Raw genomic sequence first — 13,840 nt, 5'->3', positions numbered from 1 at the left:
AGGCACCCCCACCCCCATCCCTCCACCCCTACCTTCCACCAACCTACCCCTAATTTTTTTTTTATTTTTCAAAAAAAAAAAAATTGCTTTGCAAAAATAAAAAAAATTTACCCACCACCACCACCTTCCACCAACCTACCCCTAATTTTTTTTATTTTTCAAAAACAAAAGAAAATATATTTTTTCAAGAAAAAAAAAACTTTTACCCCCTCCCCCTACATTCCATCAACCTACCCCTGATTTTTTCTTATTTTTCAAAAACAAAAAAAGATCTATTTTTTCAAAAAAAAAAAAAATTACCTCCCCTCTCCAGCCTTCCACCAACCTACTAATTTTTTTTTGTTTTTCAATACAAAAATAAAATAAAATTGTTTTTCAATTAAGTTTGAAGGTGAAAGTGAAAATAAGTGATCTAATATGGATCAAATAGATAGTCATTTTAACCCATTTTGACCATATTTATAGAGACTCTTAAAATAGTTTGAAACCCATATTAAACCAATTAAAATATAAGTGATCCAAACCATTAAATATGAACAAAATGGACTTATTTTACTAATATGGGTTGAAATTGCCACCCCTAAGGATATAGTAGAACTAAAATAGCTAGTTGCGTTGTCTCTTGAATATATCTTTTGCAGAAATTCAGTTTATCAACAACTAACTTTTAAGATTTTCAATTATTTTTATTAGTGTCCTCCGTGACTTGAATTTAGAAGTTAGTTTTTTCTTGCTTTGTTATTTCAATTTGCATATAAGTTAGTAGCCTATTAGTTTTTTCTTGCTTTGTTATTTCAATTTGCATATAAGTTAGTAGCCTATTTTTCTATCTTTAAGTTAGAATTAGAGCTACATTATGTCTCTGAGTTACTGATAAAATAATTTTGTTGGACAGCATTACAGTATTTTTCTCTCATTATTTTGCTGTGTTATATCCCTAATTATTTTGCTAAAAGACCATCAATTGATATCTAAAACTATTTTCTCGAGGGACCTGCAAGTGAGGTGGATTCTGACAATAGTTTTTCCCAAATATCTCCTTCTGTCTTTGATGGTGAAAATTATCAACTTTGGCCAGTAAGAATGGAGACTTATCTTGAGGCTTTAGATCTTTGGGGGTCTGAAGGAGGATTATGACATTTTTCCGCTGCTCAATAATCCCATTGTGGTCAGATCAAAAGCCACAAACAACTCAATAATCCCTGTGTCTCAGATCAAAAGCCACAAGAATTTTTTTATTTTTTTAAAAAAAAAGCAACTTTATTTGTTGGTGTCTGCAACAATTTTCCTGAGAATTGTGGCTCTCAATTCAGCAAAAGAAAATTTTAGGATTATTAGAAGCAAGAATACACAAGAGAGAAAACATGTGAGGCATGAAGATGTTGAATTTAATAAGGGAATTCGTCAATTCAAATTTCAAAAGATGAAGGAATCTGAGACCATCAAAGAGTACTCGAACCAACTTCTTGTCATTGTTACAAGGTAAGAGTGCTTGACACTAAATTTAAAGATTCAAGAATTGTTGAAAAAATTCTTGTTACAATGCTGAAAGATACGAATTATCCATAACTACCTTGGAAACACAAGATCTTTCTAAGATTACCTTGACAAAATTGCTAACTGCACTGAAGGCACAAGAACCAAGAAGGCTTATGAGGCAAGATGTTATGGTTGAAGGAGCATTAGCAGTCAACCACAAGACTCAAAACAAGGTTTTACTTGAAGGAAAAACTACCCACCTTGTCCACATTATGGAGAAAAAAGGTTATTCTCCATTTATTTAATAAATGTTAGAAGAGGCCAGACGCACAGTGCAAAATCTGCAACCAGTTTGGTCATGAAGTTGTGATTTGCAAAAGCAAATCTCAAAAATATGAAGCAAATGCCCAAGTTGTCAATGAAGGAGAAGACCACTTATGTGTGGCTATATACTTCTCAACCAAGAAATGTGATTTTTGGATGATTGACAGAGGATGTACGAACCACATGACATATGACAAATCTTTTTTAAGAGTTCATGTTCATAAAATCAGAATCAGAAATGATGACTATTCCTGCAAAAGGAAAAGAGACCATTGCAATTCAAAACAAGTTCAGGTATAAAAATAATTTCAGATGTTCTCTAGGTGCCTAATATTGATCAAATTTGTTGAGTGTTGGCCAGCTAATGAAAAAATGATCAATTGAATACAAATATAGTCAAATCTGTTAAATTTTACAAGTTGAAATGAGAGGAAGAAACTTCTTATTCAATCCAACAGAAGATGAACATAAGTCTTGCAAGACCAAATATGAACTAACAGATTTATTCACGAGGTCAATTCCATCCATGATACAAGGTCAATTCCATCCATGATACAAGGAGGTGTGTTGAAAATATGTCACAAAATATTGTAGAAATAAAACAACTAGCTGCATTATCTCTAAAAGATTTCTTTTGCAAAAATTCAGTTTATCAGTTGCTAACTTTTAGGATTTCAAATTATTTTTATTAGAGTCCATTGTGGCTTGAATTTAGGAGTTAGTTTCCTCTTTCTTTGTTATTTGAATTTGCAGATAAGTTAGCACCATATTTTTCTAGTTTTTAGTCAGAAACTGAAACTGTAAATGTATGTCTCTGTGTATTTTTTTTTAGTTCTTTTTGACAACATTGCAATTTTTTTCCCTCTAAGCCTTTCCCTGTTATTTTCCTAATTCCTTTGTTTAAAAACCAACACTATCCCCTCCGATTTCAATTAAATTATTATAGACTATGCTTGGAATTATTTAGCAAGTAGAACAAATAAAGCTTTGGACAAAGAGCAGCATCTGAAGATTGTTTATGATCAACCTGAAATCAGGGTATACACAGATCAAACATCTTGGACACTGAAGAAAAATATAGTTCTCAGAAGGTAGAAATAAGAATCAAATCTTCACCAGGCATGGTTGAAGTATATCTTTGTATCAGTAGTTCAATACCAGGCAAATACACATCCTCAGCAACAATATAAAACGTATTCAAATATCAGATAGGCTTCTTATCTTGTATCCTAATGCCCATTGATTCCATGATTCCTTCTTGTCCTTATGTTTGTAATGTAAAAACAAAAATCATAATGAAGTCTTACTTGTTCAAGAGTATGTTGGGCAAGATCAGTTGTTGAAATCATCACTCCAGCAGCGAATGAACCCAACTCTAAGCTTAGACCAAGCTTATCGCTACACTGAAATTGTACAAACAATAGCAAAAGACATTAATTGATAAGAAAACAAGTAAAAAGTTCAGTTCTTAGCATGCACCAAAAGAACCAAATCCAGCATGCACCTTTTTTGAGAAAAAAACTCGAGAACTAAAATTATATGCACTATATAGTGAACACATTAATATAGCAGAGATTGGTAAAGTTGATGAAGAAATTGGAACAGAAGACTTTAAAGGCAGACCATGCATGGACAAGCTGTTCTGAGCTCTTCTTGACTGCAGCGCAGTTGAGGAGCTGTTTGTGAAGAGCTAAAGAATTTTGAACTAGGAATATCTTGGTAATATGAACATATCCTTGTGAAGAGCATTCTAACAAGGTTTCAATTCAAAAATGATAAGAACAAGCAAATCTAACATTGCAGCACCTTGAGGAGGCCATAACAAACATTTACTCCAATTTCGAAAGTGCTAGTGCTGAATCTTTCTACCAGGGGATGTAGAGAGAGGTTGGGTCAGCACTCAGCAGGAATTGATGCATAACCAGAAAGCACAGAAAAGATAATCCAAATGCATATTTTATTATACAAGTACAAAAGCTGAGATATAGAAGAATAACCAACCCAAGCTACAAGGAGGCAAAATGCCACTGAAGCCAATTGATACAGTTCATTAGTCTGCGAAATAAAGGACATAATTAGAATCCTCAGAGAAATTGTAAATACCACTGACCGTCATGCCCACAATTAGTCATGAAGAACTCATGAAAACTGACAAACAATGTTCATGGAGGCTGGAGCTGTTTCAGTCCAGCCTAATTATTGGGTCAAGCAGTACAATAAAATGTGCGACTATATAAATGGACCAAGCATGCAATAAATGCACCGCTGTACTTTGTAGAGTAAGGTCTTAACTAATACTCTACGCTCTACTGTAGAATACATCTATAAATAAGTGTTTGGCATATTTTTGTGAGACTTCAATTTAAAATTCTCTCCAATTATTGCTCTCCCAACAGATCTCAGGAAGTGCTATTGCCTAACAAAGGAACTTCTTTAGAGTCAGGAAGTTCATACCTGTGATGACAAGCTTATCATCAGCTTCAGGAACCATGGAACACACTTCCGTGATAATATTGACAAAATAGCCAAAAATGAGAGCAACATGACCAACCTGGCTGATAGATGAATCAGTATATGCAATAAATAAGTAGGATTGGAGCAAAATTAACATCAGGCAAGAGTTTCAAACAATTTAAAGCACCAAAATTCCAGAAGTACTAGCTTAGCATCTATTTCTCTAAATCCCACCTTCCACATTCCCCAATCCCCAGAAGTTTCATTATGGAGGACAAACAATACAGTGGTCCACCAGTATTAGTATTCTAATTATATATGTTATGTAATAGGCCAGTAGCAGTAAGTTCAGTATATGACGACTACATAATAGAGCCAACAACCATAATATGATAGAATGGAATTACGTTGGTGTTACTACAATACCATAAAGAACTGAGGCATGTTGAATCTGACGTTTCTGCTGAAACACAACCATTAAAAGAAGAAAGGCAAAATTTAGTTGCAAAAAGAAATTTTCCTAAGCCATTCCATTTGAAGTAAATTTCTCCTTCAGAAGGATACCCAAAAGGTGCTCTTTACATGAGACCAATCAATAAGTATGGCATACTTGCAAATTCTCCATGCCAAACATTTAAAGGTTGTTCTTCATTTCACAACTAACAACAGTCTAAAAGCACTATCTCTGAGCAAAAGAATAGGACAAAAGAATAAAAGTACCAAAGTTACAGAATCTGGCACCAAATAAACAGAAATACCGAAGTCTTGATCTCATTTTGATTGCTCTGCCAAATATTTAAACTATATCAGCTGTATGAGAAGACAGGATTAAATGCAAAGAATCATTAAGAAGGTAAAATATTACTATATGGCTGTCAAGAATCAATCCTTAAGCTCCCTTCCTGCCCATCCAAGAAAAAACTTGGGGAATTTAGGTGAAATTTCGCTACAATCATGTAGCGGTTCTTTATGATTTACCTTCTCATAGCCCATAGGTACTCATTTTCCGTTCATCGTAATAATCTCTTTTCTCTATGCCTTTAACATTTAACCAATAAAAAATGGTTCCTATACAATCTCTGTTAGGGAATATGTCCGTCAACCCTCCACCCATCAAATTTAACTTCCATTAAATTCTTTTAGAAGACCCTCGTGAAAATATATCTTCTTCAATAAGCTCATCCGCTGCAAAGAGAGTTCTCGCTTATACAACATACTAATGGGTTGCTAGAATCTGAAATTAGTTTTTCCATGCACATCCATCTAATAATGAGATGGACGAATGGAGCTTCCTTGCCTTGCAAATTAGGAAGTATTGGCAGACACTACATGTTCACAATTGATACAATCACTGGTGCATCCACCTTTCACATTGCATAATTTAGTTGAACCTCTATATTCAACATACTTTCTAGGCCTTATATGTCTATGTCAAGATAATAATGCATAAGTTTGTAGAAGGCATTTTTTCCTTTTTCCATTTTGATGGTAAAGATGCATTTATTCAGGTTGATCACCTAGGAACCTTTATTTGATTCGAGACTTCATGTTTATATCGAGCATACATCATAGTCTTCCACTTTGGAGCTTGTCAATTCTCATGAGCCTCTCAAGAAATTTCAGATCCAGAGGCATTAAACCTCCTAGTCCCATCCCTACTTACACCTTCTCTGCCTATACACTTCTATAGTGAATTGATATTCTGCCAATGTCTTTGTTTACCATTTTATATTCTACAATCACCAGAATTGGATGCATAGCCCAACAACAATCTGAGCACTTGTGATAGTATGTGGTAGATTCCTTTGGCAGAAAAGAACAATCGACCCTCCCTCCTCAAGTGACATAATGAAAGGTTGTTACCATATTCTAGGGGACAAATTAAACTCCAAAGAAATTAAATCAAAATTCAGAACTAATGAGCATGTTGTTGAGTAATATGGACCTGCCTACAACATCCCAGATGGGAAAGTTATTGATAAAAGTATTCTATTGTCAAGTTGCTAAAATCTACCAAACTGAACAGATGGCTCTAGGCAACGCTGCATATGAATGCATGCCTAGACATACAAGACAAGTTAATAGCATAGAACAAACAGTTCTCATACAGTAATGAGCTCTGAAAAGAGGTGATTTGCAGGATTGATTAGCTTCAAACATAATATAACCAATTTTCTTTTATCCTTACAATTATCTATCTATAGTTCTCATGAGACTGTCTAAGTTATGTTCGAGGACACTCTTTTCCTTTCACTTAGAAGATTCTAAAGAGAAAGAGCAAACACAAACCAACTAACTCTTACAAATATAGCTGACCAGCACCAAAGCTTGTACAGAGAGGGAATAGGAAGTGCTCGAAGTGAGGTAAACAAACTTACGACTTTGTCATGGATATTAACCCTTGCAGAACATTGGAAGTGCCTCCCAGGATTGGAAGCAAAGCAAACAGAAGACCTACAGCACAATCCTGAAAGAACAAGAAAGTACCTGGAATTAGTCAACCACTTCCTGTTCTTTGAGCCAAGGAAGAGTATGAAGTTAACTATGACCCATTCTTATGTGATGAAATCTTATGGGAGAAAAATTAATAGCTCCACTGAGCTCCAGTAGTTTGATGTTTAGCGAGTGTTAATTCTTGTGATGATGAAATAGTGATGAGACTATTTTCCTTCTGTAACTTGAACTGGCCATGTGCCATTTAGACATCTTTTCAGTAAAATAATATTCAACTAGAACTTCCAAATAGTAGATATCAATCATGCGCTGAATAAAAACTCAAAGAAGTCTCAATCTGTGAGATCTTGCAAACGGTAAAGAAAGAAGATGTGCAGGAGATGAATCAGAAGACAAAGCACCTGCAAAATAAGAGTGCCAATTGTAACCTGGCCGTGAAGTGCATTTATACTATTCTTTTCCATCAAAAACTTCAACACCTATGGCAAGGAAAAAGGTCAGTTACCATCAGAGACTCCAGAGTCCACAATACCCTAAAGGAGATAGAATGGATGTGGACAAGCTTACAACAGCTGTAGAAGACATTGAGAGAAATGCTCCAACAAATACACCCTCTGAAGGTTTACCGCCACACAACTACAAAATCATCAAGTTGCACAAGTTTATATTGCTACAAACGCGGAAAAACTTTTGGCAAAACAGTAAACATAAAAGATGAGATATAGTACTGGGGTCTGGAGCAACTTTCTCCTATCTTACAACATGTACAAGTGTCAAAATAATTAAGAAGCATGTGCCAGTCACATAAGCGTATACATCTTAATGCTCAACAATTTATTCAGCTGACCTACTATGCATAGCGGAAAACTTCTACATTTCAATTGACTGTATTGGATACATTTTTGTTACTAAAATACAGAATGCAATTTAAATTTCACTAATTCTGTTATAAAACAGAATCAAATTTTCCACATTAAAATAACTGACAGACTTCACCCTCGTAAGATAAATACAGCATTAGAGTCTAATGAGTTGTACCAATTCATTCAGTTTTTTCAAAATTGTCACATTCATTTTAGAGGCTGAAACTAAGTTGCAAACTATTGTGTTCGAGAAACGGTTTATTTCACATAAGATGCATGTGTGATGTGCCCGCTAGTGATTTCACAACTTGTTGATCAAATGCACTAAGTTGCACATGAAATGCATTCCCTGCATGGAAACACATCGCATTCAAAGCATATGCTTATTGATCATGAGACAATGTGTAGTTCACAGGCTTAAAGGAAGTTCATCTGAAGACTAACATTGTTATGAGGTAATGCTGGACCTCAAAGGTCCAACATACTGCAAGATGTGCACTTACAAAAAGTTAAACAAGATCTAAAAGGTGAAAGTGGAATACAGAGAGGACAAAAGGGAGAACGTTGTTTGAGAGGATTTATTGCACCCTACCTAGACCTCCAAATGAACTGGCCCTATGTTAAATGGGAACAAGGCAGACCTAAAATCACATCGAAGGAAGTTATCTCAAAACACTACAATCACTCAAAATCCCGGCAGACTTAGCAAAAAAAACAAAACATGATAGAAGTAATAAGTCCACATATGCAAATGTTTCCTAGAGTCTCCTTAGTTTCTTTAGAGATATGAATGTCACTAAAAAATATAGAGAGCAGTTAGCGTAGAACCCCAAGTATTGAAATGAAATGGTTAATGGAGAAAAATGGATAGTGAGGATTTAAATAGCTGGCAAGCTAGATGGGGATTAAGGCATAGCTTCTTGTTGTTGATGATAAAAAAGGACTAATGGAAGATCAAAGAAGCACAAGGAGATAACAAATCGACCCATATCCCACACCCTCTCTACTCAGGCACCAAACTTCGCAGTCCATCCGGTACAACACATGTTAAACACTATGTTTTCTAATAAGATTACCCAGTAACTGGGATCAATGGGTAGCAATAAAGCGACCACTAGAATAATAAGAAATGATGCACCCATAGTCACATAAAAAGCTGACTACATAAAACAAGTTTAGACCTACCGAGGCTGTAATTCCACAGAGACATATAAAAAGAAGAACTTGAAGTAAGCCTCCAAGAACTGCAACAGCTCGAACAATACGGAGCTAGATAATACACAAAAATCAGAGTCAACCCACAGTTTATATAACATAAATCAATAATGGTTGCACTGTTTTATCACGAAAATGAAAATCCAATTTGTAATGTTCTTTCTATTTAGCCAACCTTTGTGGTTGAGAACTCCAGCCCCAAAGCAAAAAGAAGAAAAATTACACCGAACTGAGCCACTGTCTCAACCTATAAGCAGAGACAGGTTGAAATTGACATAAAACTTGATAAATGAATTAAAAGCTAAGAAGAAAACTACACTAAGTTGATTACTGCAGGTAACTTTCATTAATTCAGTTGCTAAACATCATTGATATTGTTCTTAATTGCAACTATAAAAACCACCAATCTGAAAAGTTCTTTAGAAATTGCAAGTCTCTGTCATTTTCCAATTTCCAATCATTTTGAACCCATATGATCTGATTAAGCTAACAAAATCGAGATGCTCACTTAAGCAGGCCCAAACTTGTGAAAGCAGTTTCTTTTCACATTTCTTATATTAGGAAAAGAAGAAACAAATAATAAGATCCTTTTTGTCAAAGCTACATACTTGCACCATTTCACTGACAACATTAAAACCTCCAGGTCCAACAACAGATCCTGCTAGTAAGTATCCAGTTATAACCTGAGAAATATAAATTAAGAATTATAAATTTGAATACCTTGCAACTACAAAAGAAGAAGAACTATTGTGCACTTTAAAATGAAGAAATATCGGTCATTTTGTTTATCAGTAATGAAGAAAAACTCAGTAAAGATAGTGATCTGACCGGCTGACCCGCACAAGCAAAGGCAATTCCACCACATGTTGCAGAAACAATGACCACTACTAGATCTGATATCAACCTACGCATTACACATGTCAAGCAACAGTGAGCCATACAAATGCTTGTCATCGTCCATATGAATGTAGAAAGCTTACCTCAAGTCTAACTGTAATACTGGATACTTGGACTTGAAATTAGATATGATAAAGACATTGTCCTGAATAAATAAATTATCAAGCATTATCCTTCATTTTCAAAAATCAAAACCATCAATCAACTCATGCACAGAATCAAGAAAAACTAAAAGCTTACCTTCCTATCTATTAATGTTGGAGTTTCTTCTGCTCCATGGTCATTATTAAGTTTAAAAACATGATGAAGCTGAAAAGATCTACAGAGTAATTGTACAAAATATAAAAAACATGAATCACGAAGGAGAAGAATACTGTCGGAAAGTTAATTTGTGAAAATGTACGAAGTATGTACTTGTCCTCTTTCTTTGTGTCATTTTTCTTGGGCTTAACTCTGGCCACAGTCTCCAACACCGCCTGAAAAGAAAGGGATAAAACATTGAAGCGACACATATTCAAACAGCTAAAAGCGAGAAAGGAGTATCAGTACAAGTGGTATAATAGTTATGAAAGAGAAACACCAATCAGAATGTCAGTCATGGTATAATCACAATTCAAATATATATCAGCATATTATTAGCCACTAGGTGAACTAGAAATACGGGACAAGTTTAAAACCAGTAACAAACCTCAGCAGAACAAACAGAAGAATGAAACTTATATACCTGAGAGTAAACAATGGAAAAGACACCATTCAATTGTTACAAATTGCAAGATAAGTAATTAGTTTTATTCCTCAGAACCTGTTGGGGACTAACAGATATAAGTGATGAAGAATAAAAGAAAGGCCAACTCCCAAATACTCACCAGTTACTAGTGGAGTTTTTGTGTTCTTTCATTTATTGAGACATTATGATGTTTTACTTACTTATCATGTTTAAATCTACTCCCTTTTCATTGGAAATTCTTCAACCTTCCTTTTTGATGACTTTGGTGTCCCATGAGCTGGGGTGTATTTACGCATCCAAGCACCATATTTTACCCATAATTTAGCTGTGTTCTAAGTATAAATTCACATATATCCATGTGTTTTCTGTATAACTGTTGTGATGAGCTAAATACATATGATTAGATCGATTTCAGGCTAAAAAAAAGCAAGGATTGACCCAAAAGATGAATTACAACTCAAAGCAACGCGTCCAGGACTAAAATGCAGCCAAGACAGGCTGAAGAAGGTGGTCTGCGACGCAGGCATGCACCTCACGTTAGCCTCCGCATTTCGCCTGACTGAAAACAAGATTCAGCATCTGAAAGTTCTTGCGATGGACATGCGACAAACTGAAAAGAAGACGGAGTTTGCGATGGACCTCACAGCGTAGGCCTCCTACTCCGCAATGGGATCTGCACCGCACATCTATATTATGCGGAACCAGAGTTGGCAAAGTCAAAGCAACGTCAACTGGGATTAGGATTTTCATTCCACTTCTATAAATACATCACAAGGACAATGTAATTAACGTTCCGCATTATCAATAAAAAATAGGTTTCTTTATTCTTTGCTACCAACTACTCCATAATTGTTCTTAGTTTTAGTTATTGCTTTCGTAGAAGATTAATGTGGTAAGAACAAGATACCCTTGCAAAAGATGCATTAATCAAAGGTTTATTTTTTTCATGTTAATGTTCTTTAGATATTACAATTTGCTTTTATTATTTGCAACTAGCTATGAGTAGCTAAAACTCATAACTAGGGCTATGAAATCTAGAGTAGGAATAAGGATAATAGATTCTTCACACTAAAATCTTTGCAGGGATTCTTTCGTAATGATTATCTTTTAATTGGTTGCAAATATTAAAGACTCGCATGTATTCCGACTTTCTTGACAAAAGTTAAGATTAGGAAAAAGGATCATTAATAGGGATTTAGAGCTACGAACTCTCATCTGATAGCTTAAGCTAAAGATAAAATAGCTAACCTGGTATTATGATGAACAATTAATTCAACACTCAAGTGCCGAAAGGACTTAAGGTGAAATTCTTCTAATCCATCAAGAGACTTTACAAGATTAATAGACTCGTCAGTTTTGCACAATGAATACACCTGAGTGAGTTGGTAGTGAATGTTCTCTTTTAATTCCGATATCTAGAAACAATAACTCTAGTTTGTCTTCAATTCGATATAAACAATGTAGTTAATTTAGTTAAAAATTCACCATTTAAAACCCCATATGAAATAGTAGCCATTAGATTGGATTCCAATAGCAAATTGCAAGTTTTTTCACCACACTCGTGGGATACAACCTTAACCTAGTTGGATTACTATATTTTGACAGCTACTGCTTTATTCCCATTTGAGGATGTAAATTGGCAGACATCACCTACCGAATAGCTCATTCTCTCACCAGTATTGGCAGACATCACCTACCGAATAGCTCATTCTCTCACCAGTATACCGAATAACTCTACCACAAAAGTTAAGTATATTAGAACAAGTCACCTTCTTTAACGGAATAATTACACATAGCAATTCAAATGGAACTTATAACAATCACATTATAGAATATAATTCACTAAGAAGAGGTGGAGACATAATGTAAGATGTGCACACCTGCTGCTCAGCCACACTATTATTGAAGCTGCCCGCATCATTAACTGCCAATTAAATAGGAAAAATATATGCTCAATCAGTTAGTAGCTAATCTTTTTCTACTTTACCAACCTTCCAAAAGTACATCTGATAACTACAAAAGCAGATCTTCATAGATATTATTTATTTTACTCTATATAGCAATTAATGGAACTATATACCAGGTCGGATTAATCCGAAAGCAGAAAATGAAAGATTTACAACCTCAAGTAGAAGTCATATAAATTCTTCAGTTTAGGGATTATTGATTTATTAGAAAACAGAGTTTTAACGCATATCTCCAGTTGCCAATTCAACAGTGACAATTTGTAAATTGCTCTGAGCAAAAGATGAAACAAAGTTATGTGAAGTGTGAAAAATTCAGATCTAGAACACAAACCTTCATCCTTATCATTTTCAGTGAACTCTTTTTCAAGTGCTCGATCGATCATATCAGCAAAACTATCCTCTTTAGGTCTACTCCGAGGTCCACTGCTGAATTCAGTACCATTACGAGTTCCATTACTTCCTCCACTAAGCAGCTGATCTAATTCTGGAAGCGCAAATGCAAACGCCAAAGCTAAACAGAGCAGCAATAGCGTAATTGCTGAAATAGTAGAGAACTTCAGAAATAAGGATTGCAACCGGGAGGATGATCTCCTCCGAGTCATCATTGCACGGCGGCTGCGACGGCAACAACGCCGTCGGAAAGCAGTGGATTAAGAGTAGTGTTTGGGTGTCGGTTTGTCAGTTTCTACAACAACAAACTGTACTCGGTTGCAGAAATATAAGTTGGTTGATAGTACTACACACACTGTACATTGTTTCTTTTTATATATATATAAAACACACACTGACACACCATACTGTGTGTTGAAATGCGAGAGAAGAGGGACATTGATTCAATGGAGGATAATTAAGTTAAAAAGTAACCATGGTTAGATATTAACTGGACAGTTGAATTACTAGACAAAAATGAAAGATGATTATTTAAGGGCTTAATGAATTGAGTATGATTAAGACAGTTGGGGGATGTTTTCACGTGACCATGTGTAGGATGTAGAGCCCCTCAAATTTATAAACCAAGACAATCAACTTTGATTTATTTGAAGACTAGATAGAGCATGGCCGTGCAAAGCACGGCCAACATTAAAGGATCATTATTTCAGAAAAATTAGTGCAGTATATAAAAGATCTGATTTTCATATTAGTGAATTATAAGTGGTATAATATCATTGCAATAAAGAAGCCGATCATATTTTATATATATGTCAGAAAGCAAAAGCATCCGCTTTGTACATTACACAAATTTCTAAAACTGAAAAATAACATCAAATATCTTTTCTTTGCAAGTTTGTTCATGTAAAATGGGGAAGAAAAGTGATGGCTTACATAAACGAGAGGACAATTTGGCTAAAGCTTCACATTTACTGGACTCGGAGGATTTGATCACTACTAAATTAACTTTTTGTTCTTACCAGTTCTAAAATAATATTCCAAGTGAAAACTTTTACTTGGTAGGGTCAGAT

General features: G+C 35.0%; 1 protein-coding gene across 1 annotated transcript in view; it reads right to left on the bottom strand.

Moving 5' to 3' along the window:
• LOC107028689 (K(+) efflux antiporter 4) overlaps nt 1-13,201 on the bottom strand; it is a 20,777-nt gene extending 7,576 nt beyond the window's left edge. The window contains exons 1-15 of the mRNA XM_015229855.2: nt 12,712-13,201; nt 12,294-12,337; nt 10,101-10,162; nt 9,927-10,005; nt 9,770-9,831; nt 9,618-9,693; nt 9,398-9,472; nt 8,965-9,036; nt 8,760-8,843; nt 7,279-7,347; nt 7,113-7,190; nt 6,636-6,724; nt 4,258-4,354; nt 3,805-3,858; nt 3,111-3,206 (exon numbers count right to left, since the gene is read on the bottom strand). Coding sequence (XP_015085341.1) covers nt 3,111-3,206; nt 3,805-3,858; nt 4,258-4,354; nt 6,636-6,724; nt 7,113-7,190; nt 7,279-7,347; nt 8,760-8,843; nt 8,965-9,036; nt 9,398-9,472; nt 9,618-9,693; nt 9,770-9,831; nt 9,927-10,005; nt 10,101-10,162; nt 12,294-12,337; nt 12,712-12,985 — 1,311 coding nt within the window. The 5' untranslated portion in view covers nt 12,986-13,201. The remainder of the gene's footprint in view (nt 1-3,110; nt 3,207-3,804; nt 3,859-4,257; nt 4,355-6,635; nt 6,725-7,112; nt 7,191-7,278; nt 7,348-8,759; nt 8,844-8,964; nt 9,037-9,397; nt 9,473-9,617; nt 9,694-9,769; nt 9,832-9,926; nt 10,006-10,100; nt 10,163-12,293; nt 12,338-12,711) is intronic.
• Between the last annotated feature and the right edge of the window lie 639 nt (nt 13,202-13,840).

The sequence above is a fragment of the Solanum pennellii genome, chromosome 8, assembly GCF_001406875.1.
Source record: "Solanum pennellii chromosome 8, SPENNV200".
Taxonomy (NCBI): Eukaryota; Viridiplantae; Streptophyta; class Magnoliopsida; order Solanales; family Solanaceae; genus Solanum; species Solanum pennellii.
This window is presented reverse-complemented; position numbering and strand designations above follow the sequence as displayed.